The 15,870-nt window shown below is 41.8% G+C and overlaps 1 protein-coding gene across 2 annotated transcripts in view; it reads left to right on the top strand.

Annotated features, from left to right (window-relative positions):
* Positions 1-15,606, top strand: part of LOC134218485 (tyrosine 3-monooxygenase) — a 73,831-nt gene extending 58,225 nt beyond the window's left edge. For both annotated transcript variants that reach the window (XM_062697546.1, XM_062697547.1), the window contains exons 2-8: positions 3,277-3,388; positions 3,648-3,692; positions 4,365-4,424; positions 10,062-10,548; positions 10,623-10,955; positions 12,836-12,962; positions 13,817-15,606. In XM_062697546.1, the coding sequence (XP_062553530.1) occupies positions 3,277-3,388; positions 3,648-3,692; positions 4,365-4,424; positions 10,062-10,548; positions 10,623-10,955; positions 12,836-12,962; positions 13,817-14,218 (1,566 nt within the window). In that variant the 3' untranslated portion in view covers positions 14,219-15,606. The remainder of the gene's footprint in view (positions 1-3,276; positions 3,389-3,647; positions 3,693-4,364; positions 4,425-10,061; positions 10,549-10,622; positions 10,956-12,835; positions 12,963-13,816) is intronic.
* The last annotated feature ends 264 nt before the right edge of the window (positions 15,607-15,870 follow it).

The following is a 15,870-nucleotide window of genomic DNA, read 5'->3' as shown; positions in this document are numbered from 1 at the left end:
GCTATTTCTTGGCCATCCCTTGTCTCATCTGTTTGTACAGTTGCTGAAGAGGTGCAAACTGCACATAAATCGTTCCTTGACTGTTTTTTTTCACTTCAGAACAAAAATCAAGCCGGTTGCTTATTTTGTCACCGGCATTAGGAAAACACGATTGTTCAGAATGTTTTGTGTATTGTTCTGTGTGAAAAAAGTTATTTAGATGAAGTTTTAACGAAATAAGTTTGTTCAAGAAGGCAAACGTTACAATGCATTACGATTCAAAGCATGCACACTCTAATTTTCATATACTTAGAGTGAAATCAGTAGTGATTCAGTTTTAGTACAAATTTTAGACCACTATTCTAGTTAGAATCTGGAGCAAAATAGAACAAACTCGCTGGTTTCCCCAGCAGTGTTCTATTCATGTTTTTCAAATTTTCAATTAAATGAAATCATTTTGTTGCTGGCAAGAAAGGCGCCGTAACTGCAAAGTGGATTGATCCGTAGATAAAATGACGCGTTCATACGATTTGACATAAAAGATTTGAATCTCGTGATTCATTCGTGTTTCAAATCTGCAGAAAATAGAACTGAGCGTTAGACCAGATTTATTTTTTGACATTTGACTGGTATAAAAAATGAATCTGGTGGAAAAAATAATGTTCCAGATTCATATTCAAACTGACAGCCCCGAACGATTTGAACCGATTTTACTCTTAGTGATCGCTTTTTTTTTCACGGATTCAATTTCCGTCAAAAGCGAGACTACTTACAGTATTTCCGTGGGAAAAAAGGGAAGGCAATACAATTTTACTCTGTTACAGAATAGGTTATCGTGCATCATTGAAAATCTTGGTGAGGTCACGTCTAAATTGCGAATTTAAAACCAATCGAAAGATATGAGTTAGGCTCAATTGACTAGTCTAATTCGAAGTTACGACTTTGAACAGATCATGTTGAGCGTATCCAAATTTTATGCATTTGGCTATCTAAAATATGTTACAATATGAAGAAGTTTCCAGCACAAGAAAGGAACAATTTTGAGAAACTAATCCACAGCCCTCAGCATAGGACGTATTCGTCGCAGTTATTCATTTGTCCCGTCTTGCAGGGTAAGATATATTTTAAATCAACCCGGTTCGAACACACATTTGGTGAACTGGCACGTTTAGCGCCGGAAAAAAAGCCGCATCATTAAACATCGAATCTAAAAAAATTGAGCGCTGTACAAGGCGCAATTATTAATAACTCGAGTTCCAATTTCAGTCTGAAGATAATCTTCTTATCTAATATCCGTCCAAGCGCTGACGACTACTTTTATTGTCATGAAGCCTTCTGGTTCGAGTTCATTCAACTATCGCTAATTTTATATATGATAGGATTTCTTTTGACTTTTTGATTTTACGGAAGGCAAGGATTTGCCATCCCTCTTCAATATTTACGGAATCATAAAAAAATAATCCAAATCCAATGCCAATCAACGATCGTCACGTTTGAACCCAAAAGGGACCCGCTCAGTCATCTGTTCCACGGAACCCATCCTATCGTGACTAATTAAAACCGAATCATTAGCCAGTTCGGAAACGAATTCATTCATCAAACTGTACGTACTCCGATTCTCGACAGCCGCATCGATATGCGTTCGTCGAGCTCGGTGCGGTGGGTAGATTGGTGGACTACATTGAACCCCCAAACATGACCACACTGGATGACCTACAACCTAGAACGGAGCGCGTTCTCCGATTGCGATCGAACCAGCAGCAGCAGCACGCCGGCCTGTTTAAGGGGACAAGGATCTCGAGCTTCGCGCTCCGCTGCCCACACCTCATCAAATCAAACGCCGCGACGTTCGACGTGCGATTGCGCTTAGTTAGAGCCTCTCCGCCGAGGCATTAGGCTGCTAATAAATCCGCTGCTGCTGCTGCTGCTGCTGCTCTATAAATAGTAATTGTTTTTTGAAGGTGAATGTCAATTCCGCCTCGAGCAGGTGAGCTCATGACTCAGGAGATTTTTTTTTCCTTCTCCATACCCGCTCCTTATATTGCCGCCACCGTATCAAAACAGAAGCATTCGGTGTTTGTTACCTCGCCGGGGATGAGACGGTGCGCGCGGCTCTGGCAACGAGTGATCGATGATGTTTGTGTAATCGCGATCAGGCCGCCGAACATAACACGCAATCGAACTAATCTAATCTGCGATCCGTTTCCGCGTTTGGCGAGGCGGCGGATTAGGCAAATCCTGCACCGCGTCTAGAACTCGATTCTAGATCGAGCCGAGGATTTCGTCAGGTCTGTAGTGGTAGTGACGCTCGAGAACCGTTAGGTGACTCTTTCTGAATTGGTGATTGAGTAAGGTAGGAGCTTAGGATTTACGCAAGATGCTGCTTTATCAGGCATTCTCGAAATGGGCTCGACGGTCCACCCCCACGGTATGTAGAACGCATTTTTGCACATTTTCAACTTTAAAGTAATTCAAATCCGAACTTGAAATTCAATTTTTTAATTTTGAAATATTGAAAATTTTTGTGTCATAACTTCAGAACAAATCCAATTGTAAGGTTCGTAATGATCATTTTCAATATTTTTGACAGAAGTTAAATTGAAGTGAAATCATGTCAAAATAAATACCATAGGAGAAATTAATTTGATTTTACACAAAAATCTAATTAAAAGCATGGCAGTGCCTAAGAAAATGCTGAATTTTAACACTCATTTGGAGTTATAAATCGGTGTTGTAGAGCATTGGTTTTGATTCATACATCATACAGTGTTGCAAATTCTGGGTAATTAAATAGCATTTAACAATTAGTCGATGATTTGTCATAATCAATCCAATTAGATCAATTAAAATCAATAGTTCACCATTCCCCGAGGCTGAGAACTACTGCTCCCTTCAATTAATTTAGCCACATCTACTTGGAATACCGAGTAATCAAGTACCTTGTGATACTCGACTGGAAATTGCCTTTTCGGAAAACACGTACGTAGTAGCGTACGATCACAACCGCGATGCATTAGAAAAATTTGCACTCTACGCACCGATCTACGCATCGATCACGCCGACTCAGTATTTATAGATATTCCTTCAATCGGAATTGCAACTATTCAATCGTTGACAGCAGCTCGATGGCACCTCCTCTACCATCGTCGTCGTCGTCAGTGGGCTGGAAGTTTGCGAAGCTTTGCAGCGCCACCGAAAATCGCGTTCTTCGCATGGTACCAGCGATCAATTTTTCGAACCCATAATAAATCCGCCAGTGCACTAACCTCGAACCGTTTTCCTTCTTCTCTTTTCCAGAATGGATATCCATCTCGGCGCCGTTCCCTAGTCGATGACGCGCGATTTGAAACAATCGTAGTCAAGCAAACCAAGCAAACGGTTTTGGACGAGGCCCGCACTAAGGCCAACGGTAAGTGGACACTCATTGCGCTATGATATCAGGATGCCTTTCACCGCGTTCCTGTCGGTGATCGCGCACGGTGTCATTAACGTTCATTACTAGGAATTATATCGCCGACCGATCGATAGGCTCGGTTAACGCCACCGCTTCTTCTGTGATACCTCATTATTATTTATCCTGTTTCCTTACATATTTTACTTATTTTTTTCGGTTCGCCTTGGTTCCTGCTTTTTTCGTTTCGCTTGTTCGGTTGACAACACCCGAGTAGAAGATCCCAGCTTGGAAGACACCACCCAAGAAACCCAGCTACAAGGTAATTTGAAAGTTGTCCCCCGTTGTTGTTGGCTGTGTATAGTCACTCAAACAGCAACCTCCTTCCTGGTTTCTCGCGCTCGGCGATTGGCGATTCGAATCGAAAGGATTTTGTGCGCGACTGGCACAGGACAGGAGGGGACGCGCGCCGTGATCGCAACTAAAAGTAGTTCAATTATTCGCGTGTGTTTGCGGTTGATCGCGTCTAAGGTCACTTTGCGGCCAGTTCAGCGCTGCTGCCTGGCTGTTGTGCTTCCGAGTTCGGAACGTGAGCTGACGACAATTTGATACACCAAGCGGAAAATTATGTGTGTATGAAGCGCGATTTCAGATTTTATTATAGCTCGTTCTTTTTTTTTGTGTCATTTGTTTCCTTATTGATGTGGCGCTTGAAAGCGTTTGATATCGTTAAAGTTTTTCGGTTGTTTAACGTTTTGTTTTGATTCCGATTTTTCGGAACCTACCGCACGTTGTGAATGGATTCGATTGGGTCGAAAATGATCGCGAGATATCGGAGATAGGAGGTTGCTTCTGGACTGTTATTTAAGTTTATTGATTCATATTATAATTTTGTATATTTTTCATTTCTTTTTCTGCGTTTATGATTTGGTTAAACCCTTTCCTGCATTTGCACGTGGATGTTGCACGGATGTTGATGTTTATCTCTCGATAGCTGGTGAAGTTCCATACCAAATGGAAGAAAATCAAGCCACATCTCAGGATGAAGTAGATGGTGAGTATCTTTAGATTAGAATCTTCCACACTCATATACACAAACACTCAAACCACATTTTTAAATATTTTGAATTTCACAAATGCTTTAGAGTTCTACTCAAATACATCCTAAAAAAATCAATTGAACTTGCTGAATGTTTGATATCCCCAACAGGTGATTGTTAGATTTTCTAAAAATTCTCTATAAGAACTTACCAAAACCTGTATAACAATTTGGCATATGTAAAAATGCTAGATTCCTATAAAAGTATTGTATGCAAGCTTTCCTTACAATGTTTGTTTGTGAGCTTAAATTTTTTGTATTAGAATCTAACAATTTCGCATATGCCCAGTTCTTATACAGGTTTTAGTAGGTTATGAACAGAATTGTTAGAAAATCTAAGAGGGGCTGGTTGCGTGTAGTGAGGCGCGAAAAAATACTTTCCAACACGGATTTATTGTCGTCAATTACTTCTGTCCGGATTACCTTTCCCTTCCTCTAGCGGCGTGCAAAACAAAACACTTTTCAACACGGATTTATTCGGGTCAGACATTTTCAACGCAACCGCACGTGGATGTAAAATAAAACAAAGACAACACTTTTTTTATGTCAGCTATCCGAAGCCGAAACTTTCACCGCGGTGTGAAAAACAAAATACGATCACGGAGCTCAAGAGTTCAAGCTATATCTGGAAATAGGGCGAATGTCACGAGAAAGAATTTTCTCCCTTTTTGAAGTAAATGTAACAAGCATTGAATTTGATTACGATTTTTCACTTCCTAATGCAACCTTTCATTGTTTTCCGTCCACTCGAGTTTGCTAAGATCACATCAATCCGCTGCTGGTCAGTTTTAAATGAAAGAGGGGTAGTCGACGAAGATAACTCCCTTTCTTATGACATTGATCCTTTTTATAGCAAAAAAGCTTCGATTATTTGAGTAGAAACTTCAACGCGGTGTGCAAAACAAAGTACGATTTATAACATATTTTTTTTATTCCTGCGGTCCTGGGCAGATCATTTATTTTTATTTATCTTTAATTCCTATTGTTCGAGTGGCGTGCAAAACAAAATACTCCCCAGAACAGACTATTTGTTGTCAATTTTTACTGTACGACCAGAAGTTTTTAATTTTAGACGAAGTTTAGTTTTCTTCGCATTTAAATTATTTTCCGCTGTTCGGGACAGATTTTTTTAATGTGAGTGCAAAATAAAACCACGTTCCAACACGCAGACTATTATGTTTGCGGAGTGTCCAGAGCAGAAGCTTTCATCGTGGTGCGCAAAGCAAGACACGTTCTATTACGAATCACATTTACGATGCGAATAGAATCACTTTTAGGAATCGGATAGAATTATCTTTGGGATTCGAGTAGATTCAAATCTGAGAGTCAAAAGTCGCATTTTGTATTCGCATGGAATCAAATTTGAGATTCAAACGGAAACCTATTTCCTCGGCCAAATGGCCTAAATGGCTAAAAATTACCCATTTTCTGCCCGAGCTTTCTTTTAGCAAAGTTAATTGATCACAAATCGAATCGGACATTCCTCAACTCCATAGCTGAGGATTACGTCTGACATTCGAATTGAATTACATTTGGGGTTCCAGAAGAATGACATTTGAGATTCAAACGAAATAACATTTGTGGTGATTAAAACGGAATCACATTTCAGAGTCGAATGGATCCACATTTGAGAATCGATTGGAATCATATTTACTATGTGGAAGTGATCAAGCTTGGGATTCAAATAGAATCACATTTAAGATCCGAGCGGAATCACATGTCAGAGTCGAATGGAATCACATTTAGGATTCGAAAGGAAGTTTAAAAGTTGAACGGATTAAATTTTAGGAACCGAATGAAATCACATCTGAGAGTCGAATTGAATCACATTTTGGGTTTTGAATGGAAAAACATTTTGGATTCGAATGGAATTACATCTGGGAGTTGATTGGAAATATAATTGTGATTCGAACGCATTTCAGAGATGAAATGCGATTCAAATAGAATCACATTCGGGATTCGAATATATTCGCATTTGGCATTCGAACGGAATCCCATAAGAAATTCGAATAAAATTCCGCTTGGTATTCGAACGGGATCACATTTGGGATCCGGAATAAATTTAATTTGGGATTCGATTGGAATTCTTTTTGAGATTTTAATGAAATCACATTTGGTATGGAATGGAATCAAATTTCTGATAAGAACTATGGGGGAAAGGCCGTTTGGCTAAAGGTCTTCTTCTGCTTCTTCGTTGACATTACATCCCCCACTGGGACATTGCCGTCTCGCAGCTTAGTGTTCATTTAGCACTTCCACAGTTATTAACCGCGAGGTTTCTAAGCCAAGTTACCATTTCTGCATTCGTATATCATGAGGCTAGCACGATGATACTTTTATGCCCAGGGAAGTCTAGACAATTTCCAAGCCGAAAATTATCTAGACCGGCACCGGGAATCGAACCCAGCCACCCTCAGCATGGCTAAAGGTCATTCGGCTGAAAACCTTCTAGCCGAAAGTTGTTTGGACAAATATAACACCACTCTAGGCCTCTAGGCCGGAGTTCATCTGGTCAAAAGTTAGATGTCTCACTTCTCAGTTCTCATTTCACTTCTCACTTTTAGCAGTGAGAATAAGGAGTGAGTGGTGAAAAGTGAGATATATCTCACTTCTTACTCATCATTTCTCACTTTTCACTTCACATAGTGAGAAGTGACAAAAGAGTGAGAAATTTGCAGTGAGATGACTCATTTTTCGCTGTATAAATTATAAAGTACGAAGTGAGAATTGCTTCACGTATCATTTCTCACCTTTCATAGTGAGAAGTGAGAAATGAGAAATTCTCACTTTGCACTTTTCACTTTCCACAGTGAGAAGAGAAAAGCAAGACATCTCACTACTCACTTCTCATTTCTCACTGCGATGTTTCACTTCTCACTTTTCACAGTAAGAAGTGAGGAATGAGAAGTAGAAAGTAAGTAGTGAAAAGTGAGATATATCTCACTTCTTACTCATCATTTCTCACTTTTCACTTCACATAGTGAGAAATGAGAAAAGAGTGAGAAGTTTGCAGTGAGACGACTCACTTCTCACTGTAAAAATTAAAAAGTACGAAGTGAGAAATGCTTCACTTATCATTTCTCACTTCTCACTTTTCACAGTAAGAAGTGAGAAATGAGAAACTCTTACTTTGCACACACACTTTACATAGTGAGAAGAGAAAAGGAAGATGTCTCACTGCTCACTTCTAATTTATCACTTCTCACTGTGTGACGTTTCACTTTTCAGTTTTCACACTTCTTACTTTTCACACTGAGAATTGAGGAATGGGAGGAGAGGAATGAGAATTAAAAAACGAGAAATGAGACAAAGTGAGCAAAGTGAGAATTTCTCGAATTCTCACTTCTTACTGTGAAAAATAAGAAGTGAGAAATGATAAGTGAAGCATTTCTCAATTCGTATTTTTTAATTTTCAGAGTGAGAGTGAGACATCTTCTCTCTTCTCACTGCGGAAAGTTGGAAGTTCAAAGTGAAAATTTCTCATTTTTCACTTCTTACTGTAAAAAGTAGAAAGTAAGAAATGACAACAGTGAGAAGTGAGACATCTTGCTTCTCTTTTCTCACTGCGGAAAGTGAGAATTTATCATTTCTCACTTCTTACTGTGAAAAGTAGAAAGTGAGAAATGATAAGTGAAGCATTTCTCACTTCGTACTTTTTTAATTTTCACAGTGAGAGGTGAGACATCTCACTACTCGCTTCTCAAAATTTACTCGTTTCTCACTTCTCCCCGTGGGTAGTGAAAATTAAGAAAAGATGAGTAAGAAGTGAGACGTCTCCCTTTCCAATTGTCATTAATTACTTGACATCTTTCACGTTCACTATTGTTCGGCAAACGACATTTTCGGCCATATGACATGTTCGGCCAAATGACCATTGGTACCGAAATGCACTTTCGGCCAATTGATTTTTTCTTCCAAATAACCTGTTCGGCCAAACGACAATTTTGACTATATGGACCCGTATGGCTAAATTAAATTTTCCGCCAAATGACCCTATCTGTCAAGTGACCATTTCGGACAAACGTTATTTTCGGCCAAATGATCTGTTCGGCCAAATTACCAGTTCAACCGTTTCCATTTCGGCCATTATCGCTTTCAGCCAAACAGGTTTTCGACCTAATAACCGGCCGAATGGAATCCAAGTGGCATTCGGTCAACTGGCTTTCGACTGAATAAGTTTCGACCAAACGACCCTTTCCCAGAATTACGTTTGACATTCGACTGTAATTACATTTACACAGAAAAAATAAAGAACCTAAAATAAAAGTTTAAAGAACTCAACTTTGAGTACGAAGTTCAAATTTTTAACTCAATTTTAGGTAGTTTTCTCACTCCCTCTCATGAATGATATTATAAACAAAGAGAGCTGCATCGACCCAACGTGTGGTGTTCCGTGGAAGAAGCCAAATTTGAGTTGTTTTCATCATAGTCTCGAGTGAGTGAAAATAACATAAATTTGAGTTGGTGAAACTTCATAGTGGGTGAAAATTCAACACGGGAGTAAAGGCAAAGTACTCACCGGATTTTTTCGCGTTTTACTTATTTTTGGCTTCTTCCACGCAAGGGCGGATTTGAGTGAAAGGAACCGTAAGGTGAGTTGTTTCGCGGTTCCGTGTAGGATTTGAATGAAATTAAATTTGTGATTCGAATGGAATCACATTTGAGATTTAAATATAATTACGTTTGACGAAAACTATTTAGAGGAGTCTTCGAAATGTGTTTCTAAATTCCATATTCTATCATACAGAATACAAAAAAGTATTTTCAAACAAAAGACTTTTTTTCATAACTCTTATGTCTCATAACAAATTATGCAATGTCCTCAGTGAAGTTCTCTAATAAAACAAAAGTTCCTATCTCAGAGAACCCCTCTCCACATGTTGGCCTAATTTTTAATTGACTTCTTCAATCTTGTTTGTTACTTCCAGTATGCATTCATTCTTATTTTAGTCCATCTGTGATTATGCAATCGATGAATTCACATCCGCCCATAAAATCTGCATAAGCAAAAGCGATTTCATTCATTTCAATAGCCGTCAGTGTCAATCCGCATTTGCACATTCTCTGCACGTAATTTCCAAACAACACTGACGCCAGATGAAACAAATTGGTCGATTTTTATTGATCTCTGTACAGAATTCCCAAGCGACAATTGAATCGTAATCCCCATTCACCTTTTCATCCTCTAATCGCCTCCAATCTAAAATTCCCATCCCGTCTCAGCCGGTCTAACCGAAAATAAATTCTTACCCACTTAACAACTGAGCCACTAGAACCCGTCCCACAAATCCCACATTTTTCATTCTCGAGTTGAAATCCCGTTCAATAGCCGCAGCTTAAAAGCTTGCCCTCTCCCCATTGTTGAGAATCACCGCACATTTGCGGCTAATGGGACGTGAAAATTATCACCCAGCGCTCGCTGACTTGATGCAATCGTACAACCATTCGTGACGACTCTATTTCATTCATGTGTCCTCCCACGCAGGCACGTTCCACCATCATCATCTCACCCTCCTCACTATTTCTGGTTTTTCCACCCCCTTCATACATTCATTTACTGACCGTGTGCGATTTTTCCTACTTTCGTTACAGACGCTGGCCTAACGGAGGAGGAAGTCGTTCTGCAGAACGCCGCTTCCGAATCGCCCGAGGCCGAAAAGGAGGTGGTCCGTGCCGCCGTCGTAGTGCACCTGCGCGACGGCATGGGCTCCCTGGGACGTATCCTGAAGGCAATCGAAACGTTCCACGGAACCGTCGTGCACCTGGAGTCGCGTCAATCGCGCAGCGAAGGTGTGATGTTTGATGTGCTAATTAAGGTCGACATGGCCCGCTCCAATCTGCTGCAGTTGATCCGCTCGCTGCGCCAGACCTCGTCCTTCGGGAGCGTAAGCCTGCTGGCCGAGAACAATGTCAGCGTGAAGGCCCCGTGGTTCCCGAGCCACGCCTCGGAACTGGACAACTGCAACCACCTGATGACCAAGTACGAACCGGATCTGGACATGAACCATCCCGGTTTCGCTGATCAGGTCTACCGTGCCCGCAGGAAGGAAATCGCCGAAATCGCCTTTGCCTACAAGTAGTAAGTAGCACCTTCGAACGTCCAAAAGACCGATGATGTAACGCCTATTTGATTTTTTTTCCTCGAACTTCCAGCGGAGACCCAATCCCGCACATCAACTACACCGAAACCGAGAACAAGACTTGGTCGGCGGTGTTCAACCGCGTCAAGGAACTGATGACCAAGCACGCCTGCTCCGAGTACGTTGGCGTGTTCAAGAAGCTGGAGGACGAAAAAATCTTCGTCAAGGAGCGCCTACCCCAGCTGCAGGAAATGAGCGACTTCCTGCGCAAGAACACCGGCTTCACGCTCCGCCCTGCTGCCGGTCTGCTAACCGCTCGGGACTTCCTGGCTTCGCTGGCGTTCCGCATCTTCCAAAGCACGCAGTACGTCCGACACATCAACTCGCCCTACCACACACCCGAACCGTAAGTATTTGGATGCTTTTCCTTTCGTTACTTTTTTTTCTCTTCCTGTGTGGGGTTGATTCCTAAAGGGGCTGGCTAATCCCATCGTGCTGACCTTCTCAGGAGAAGCTCTTTCTTTCGGTGGAAGAGGGTTACAATTTATGACCGTATTGTGGTTGACTGACGTCACAAGAGCTAATGCTTGTTCTTTTCCCGCGGAGATGATGGAGTGCTGCTGGGCTTAGGCAGCTTGCGGATCATTGTTGGCTACGCGACGGGGGATGGGAGCGACTCAAATCTAGTCGAATGGCACAAGAAAGCGCGTTATGATTGCTTGAGTGTTTCCATTCATTCATGCTTCTCGGAGGAACCAGCAAGATGCGCAGTGACCGCAATGCTGGAATTTATTCAATATTTTGGTATTTAATTCGTTCCAAAGTTGTTCAAATTCTGATTGTATATGAGAAATAAGAATTAAAAGCAGAGTTTCAAGTACCATGGGATGTAAAATTTGTACAAATTAAATCCATTTCATGCATTTTTTTTTTTGGTATTCTGAAACAATCTTCATATTTGATCTTTAACATATTTATAGATTTTTACAAAAGATTTCTTCATTTTATTGCGTGCAAGTCCGTCACTCCGCCTAGTCATCGTCGACTACAAGTGGTTTGCTGCAGTCGCCTTTCGTTCTCTCGCTTCCTTCCCGAGCTGGCTCTGATGTAATGTCGGAAGTGGTTGCGAATAGTATGGTTGAGTGATAGACCGTCATGGGTTGAAATTCCAGATGTGGAGACTTTCTTTCGTTGACTTCATTCCATAAAATTAATCTATTTTCATCAGCAATTTGATTTCCATTAAATTAGTTCTTACTGTACGCCACAAAATCGTTAAATCCCTAAAAAAATAAGTATACCTACTTCTAATTTGCTATTTTGAACAATGTTTCGATATATTTAAGAACTTTCTCGGATACAGCTGTCAAAGTGGTTTTTTGATTTCACGATGAATTAAAATTCTATCTCTCGAAGACAAATTTCATTCGTTAATCAAATAATAGTAAATTAGCAAAAACCACAAATCGCTTTCCTTACGGTTCACTCGTAGAACATTTTTGCTCCGTCCCGGAACACTTCCCCAACTCTCACAAAAGACCCCGTCGGGGAAAGCCAAAATAATAGCATAAAATGATTTTAACGGAAATCACCTCGCACACACACTCCATTACGGCACTTCTTCTCAACCCACTGCCGCCGCCCGCCCCTCGGTCACGGTTTCACTTTTAAGCTTTTGATGTTCTCCACCAGAAGCGAAACTTTTACTCCGCACACGGAAAGGAAATGATTTCCCTCTGGAGCAGGCCAAGCCGCAGGGAAAATGTTCCGAGCAACAAGTGTCACACCACCACCCATTCATTCCGCTTCGCCTCTGAATGGGGCGAACGACCAAGCACGGGAAGGAACAGGATAATTGCCTTACTCTACGACGTGATGCTAAAACAGTAATAGCAAGCGATACAAAACTCAATTATGCGCGATTTCATTGTCCGGGAGCTTCAGAGGGAAAATTGAAGGCACTTTGACGGTGGAAATCGATGCGCAATTCGATGAAATGTTATCATTTTGAATCGGTTTTCAAAAGTTATCGATCAGTTTGACTAAATTGTTGAAAACTATTTTCAACATACGGCTTGGACTTGACAAAGCCATAAGCAATCAATTTATCACAAATGGCTGTATTTTTAAAAGAGCCAATCGAGAATTCCAGAAGATGGGACCATGACAACAAATGCTAATCCTCCCCCAACGGAATCAAATCCTTTAAAATACCTCGCATCGAACGCTGCGAATAATGAAATTATAATCTCATCCGATTTTTCTTTCCGCTTTATTCCATTGCAGCGATTGCATCCACGAACTGCTGGGCCACATGCCACTGCTCGCCGATCCAAGTTTCGCCCAGTTCTCCCAGGAGATCGGTCTTGCCTCGCTGGGTGCGTCGGATGAGGAAATCGAAAAACTGTCAACGGTAAGTACTGAGAACCCACTCAACCCTCATTGCGAGGAATATCAATTATGATTATTACAGTAAGGAAGATGGGTAGAGGGCAACAATCACGGTAATCGAAATCGGGGAAGAGTAAATCCGTTACGAATGAATTGAAAGTTCGGCAGTGCTTACATGAAATTGTTTTTTTTTCTCTGACTTTTCAGTCTGACTTTTTAATCTTTAAAACAGAGAATTCAATCATTTCTACTTCGGTCCTTCAGTCATATTATTCATTTGCCTTCAAATCTATTAAAACGACTTTTTCATGACCTCAACTTGAAAAATCATCCTTCCGACAAATTCTAGAAACGAACCAAATGCAACCTTGAATTGCTCTTCTGCGATCAAGTTCAATTCCGAACAACTCACCTTCAACTTCAAAAGAATGCTTGTTTTGAGCAGCTCAAAGCTTTAACTTGTTTCGCTTGCTGTGCGGTAGTCAAATTAGATACGAAGCGACCGCTTTCCTTACCGTATATTGACCATTAGCGAACGGCCAACAACCTTTTCTCATTTTTCGACCGATCGCGATTCACTTTCAACCTGACATTGACTGCGCCGTGCTCCGGCCACGATGATTGACCTGAATGGCAGCGTTCAGTGGGTTAATCACGCATTCGATGCAGGTCTGCACCGAATTGCGGAACGCTCGCGAAAAAAATTGAACCGTTTACGAGCCGCGCATGTGAGATGAGCTGCCCGGTGGATGACTGTGACGGAATTCCGATTCTTGCGCGCGTGATTATTGTTCTTTGCGACCATGACTTCAACCATTGACCAAATTGTGATAACTTCCGTGATTGATATGGGTTTTATGATTTATCGTTTCGCAGGTCTACTGGTTCACTGTTGAATTCGGGCTCTGCAAGGAGAACGACGAAGTCAAGGCCTACGGTGCCGGTTTGCTGTCGGCCTACGGTGAGCTGCTGCATGCCATCAGTGACAAGCCAGAACACCGCCCATTCGACCCGGCCAGCACTGCCGTTCAGCCCTATCAGGACCAGGAGTACCAGCCAATTTACTACGTCGCGGAAAGCTTCGAGGATGCCAAGGAAAAATTCCGCCGCTGGGTCTCGACCATGTCCCGGCCGTTCGAGGTCCGCTTCAACCCACACACCGAGCGCGTTGAAGTGCTCGACTCCGTCGACAAACTCGACACCCTGGTGTCACAGCTCAACACCGAAATCCTTCATCTGACGAATGCAATTGCCAAATTGCGACAACCGTTCTGCTAAGGAGCTGCACAAAGCATCTGCGAATCCTGTGTCGTCCATTCGTTCTGAGTATCACTATCGGGTTGCCGGAAACTGACAGCATTCGGAAACGCATTGCCGCCGGTCCCGTCTACCCCATAATGCCTCTCGGAAACAAAGCTAACCCCAACGAAGATCAGCAGGACTTCCCGGATGGTTTTATTTTAATCAACTACACACGATCAACAGCCAAAAACTGCAACAGGTCAACAACAACAGTATTCTCACACCTCTCTATGGGACCCGCCCCTGGGACGCCAGGAAACGGTCCTCAATGCACAACCCTACGGATCCCAAACCCATCCCGTCCCATGCGACGCAACAGATCAAAACAAACCTCGAGGCAGCTTCCGTTCATATTTTCCGGAGAATATGAACGACCACACAAGCAGGAGATCAACCGTGACCTCACCACAGGATCACGGTAGACGAAACACTTTCAGGCCTAACTTTTGGAATTCGATCAAAATTTCGCGATCTGAGTGTTCAGCGAAATCACAAAACTACCCTTACCAATCCAAAGGATCCACATGAAAACATCATCCCTGATAGACACAATGGTCCCTGTTGCGACCTAAACCCCGCTCCCCTGCACCCCCTGCCTTTTATTTTATATTTTCATAAAATATCCCTATTGTACATCGATCACTGTAGAGTAGAGATACTTTGTAGGAACCTATCTTTTATTTAAAGATTCGTAATTTAAGTATTATTTACTATTTAAATTAGCGGTTAATCTTAAATTATTCCATTATTTGAGCAAGAACGTGTTGCAGCTTCTTCTCTGAGACAACGCGGAGGGCCACTCTCGTTTCGGGCTTCTCGACTAGGGGGAAGAACCAGACCCGTCAAGACTTCCCGGAGCTACCCCAGGACCAGCGGACCCTCCCCGATTCCAAGGCCGGCGAAAGAGTGACTGCTTTTGTGGCCCAAACGCCATCCGGAATCCGGGGGAGGGCTTGCTGGTCCAACCGCCTCCGATAAAACCTTGCCGGCGACCATCCTCGCAAAAGCGCGGTCCGGACTCGCAAAAGAGCCGTAGAGGCCCCTCCCGTAGATTTGTAGCTGGCGGAACGTGCGCGCGAAACGTTAGATTTTAGTTGTGAATGAAACATCAAAACACATGAAGCGAACAGCAAAAGCCTGCAACCTTCCTCGACTGTCATTAATCTCAAATGTGTTTGTTTTTTTTTTATATTATTTTTATACGAAGCAAAAATTTTATATTTATATTTTTACCTAAGCACATTCACTCACATAAGCGAAAAATCATGACAAAAAAACTTGCTATTATACACACCCACACATGTGCAAACAGCAAAGCTATTATTTTAGTAGGTGTCCAATAAAATTATGTAGAACTGTAAAAAGTCCAAAATTCATCAATTCCAACCCGGAAGAAAAATGCGAAAACTAAGCAAAGCATTGTTGAGATCAAACATCAAAAAATAAACAACAAACGTATGTGTCTGCGATATTGTATAAGGTTTAAGAATGAGTGTTAATTTTGTCGTTGCAAGCAAACAAAGCGAATGCGTTGTAAAACTCGATTCGATACTAAATATGAAACGAAGAATTGTGACAAATAATGAGTGTAAAAAGCAAAACATTACTCAAACCCGTCTTTATCATTT

This window comes from Armigeres subalbatus, chromosome 2 (genome assembly GCF_024139115.2).
Source record: "Armigeres subalbatus isolate Guangzhou_Male chromosome 2, GZ_Asu_2, whole genome shotgun sequence".
Taxonomy (NCBI): domain Eukaryota; kingdom Metazoa; phylum Arthropoda; class Insecta; order Diptera; family Culicidae; genus Armigeres; species Armigeres subalbatus.
The sequence above is the reverse complement of the archived record's forward strand: the minus strand, read 5'-3'. Positions and strand labels throughout refer to the sequence as shown.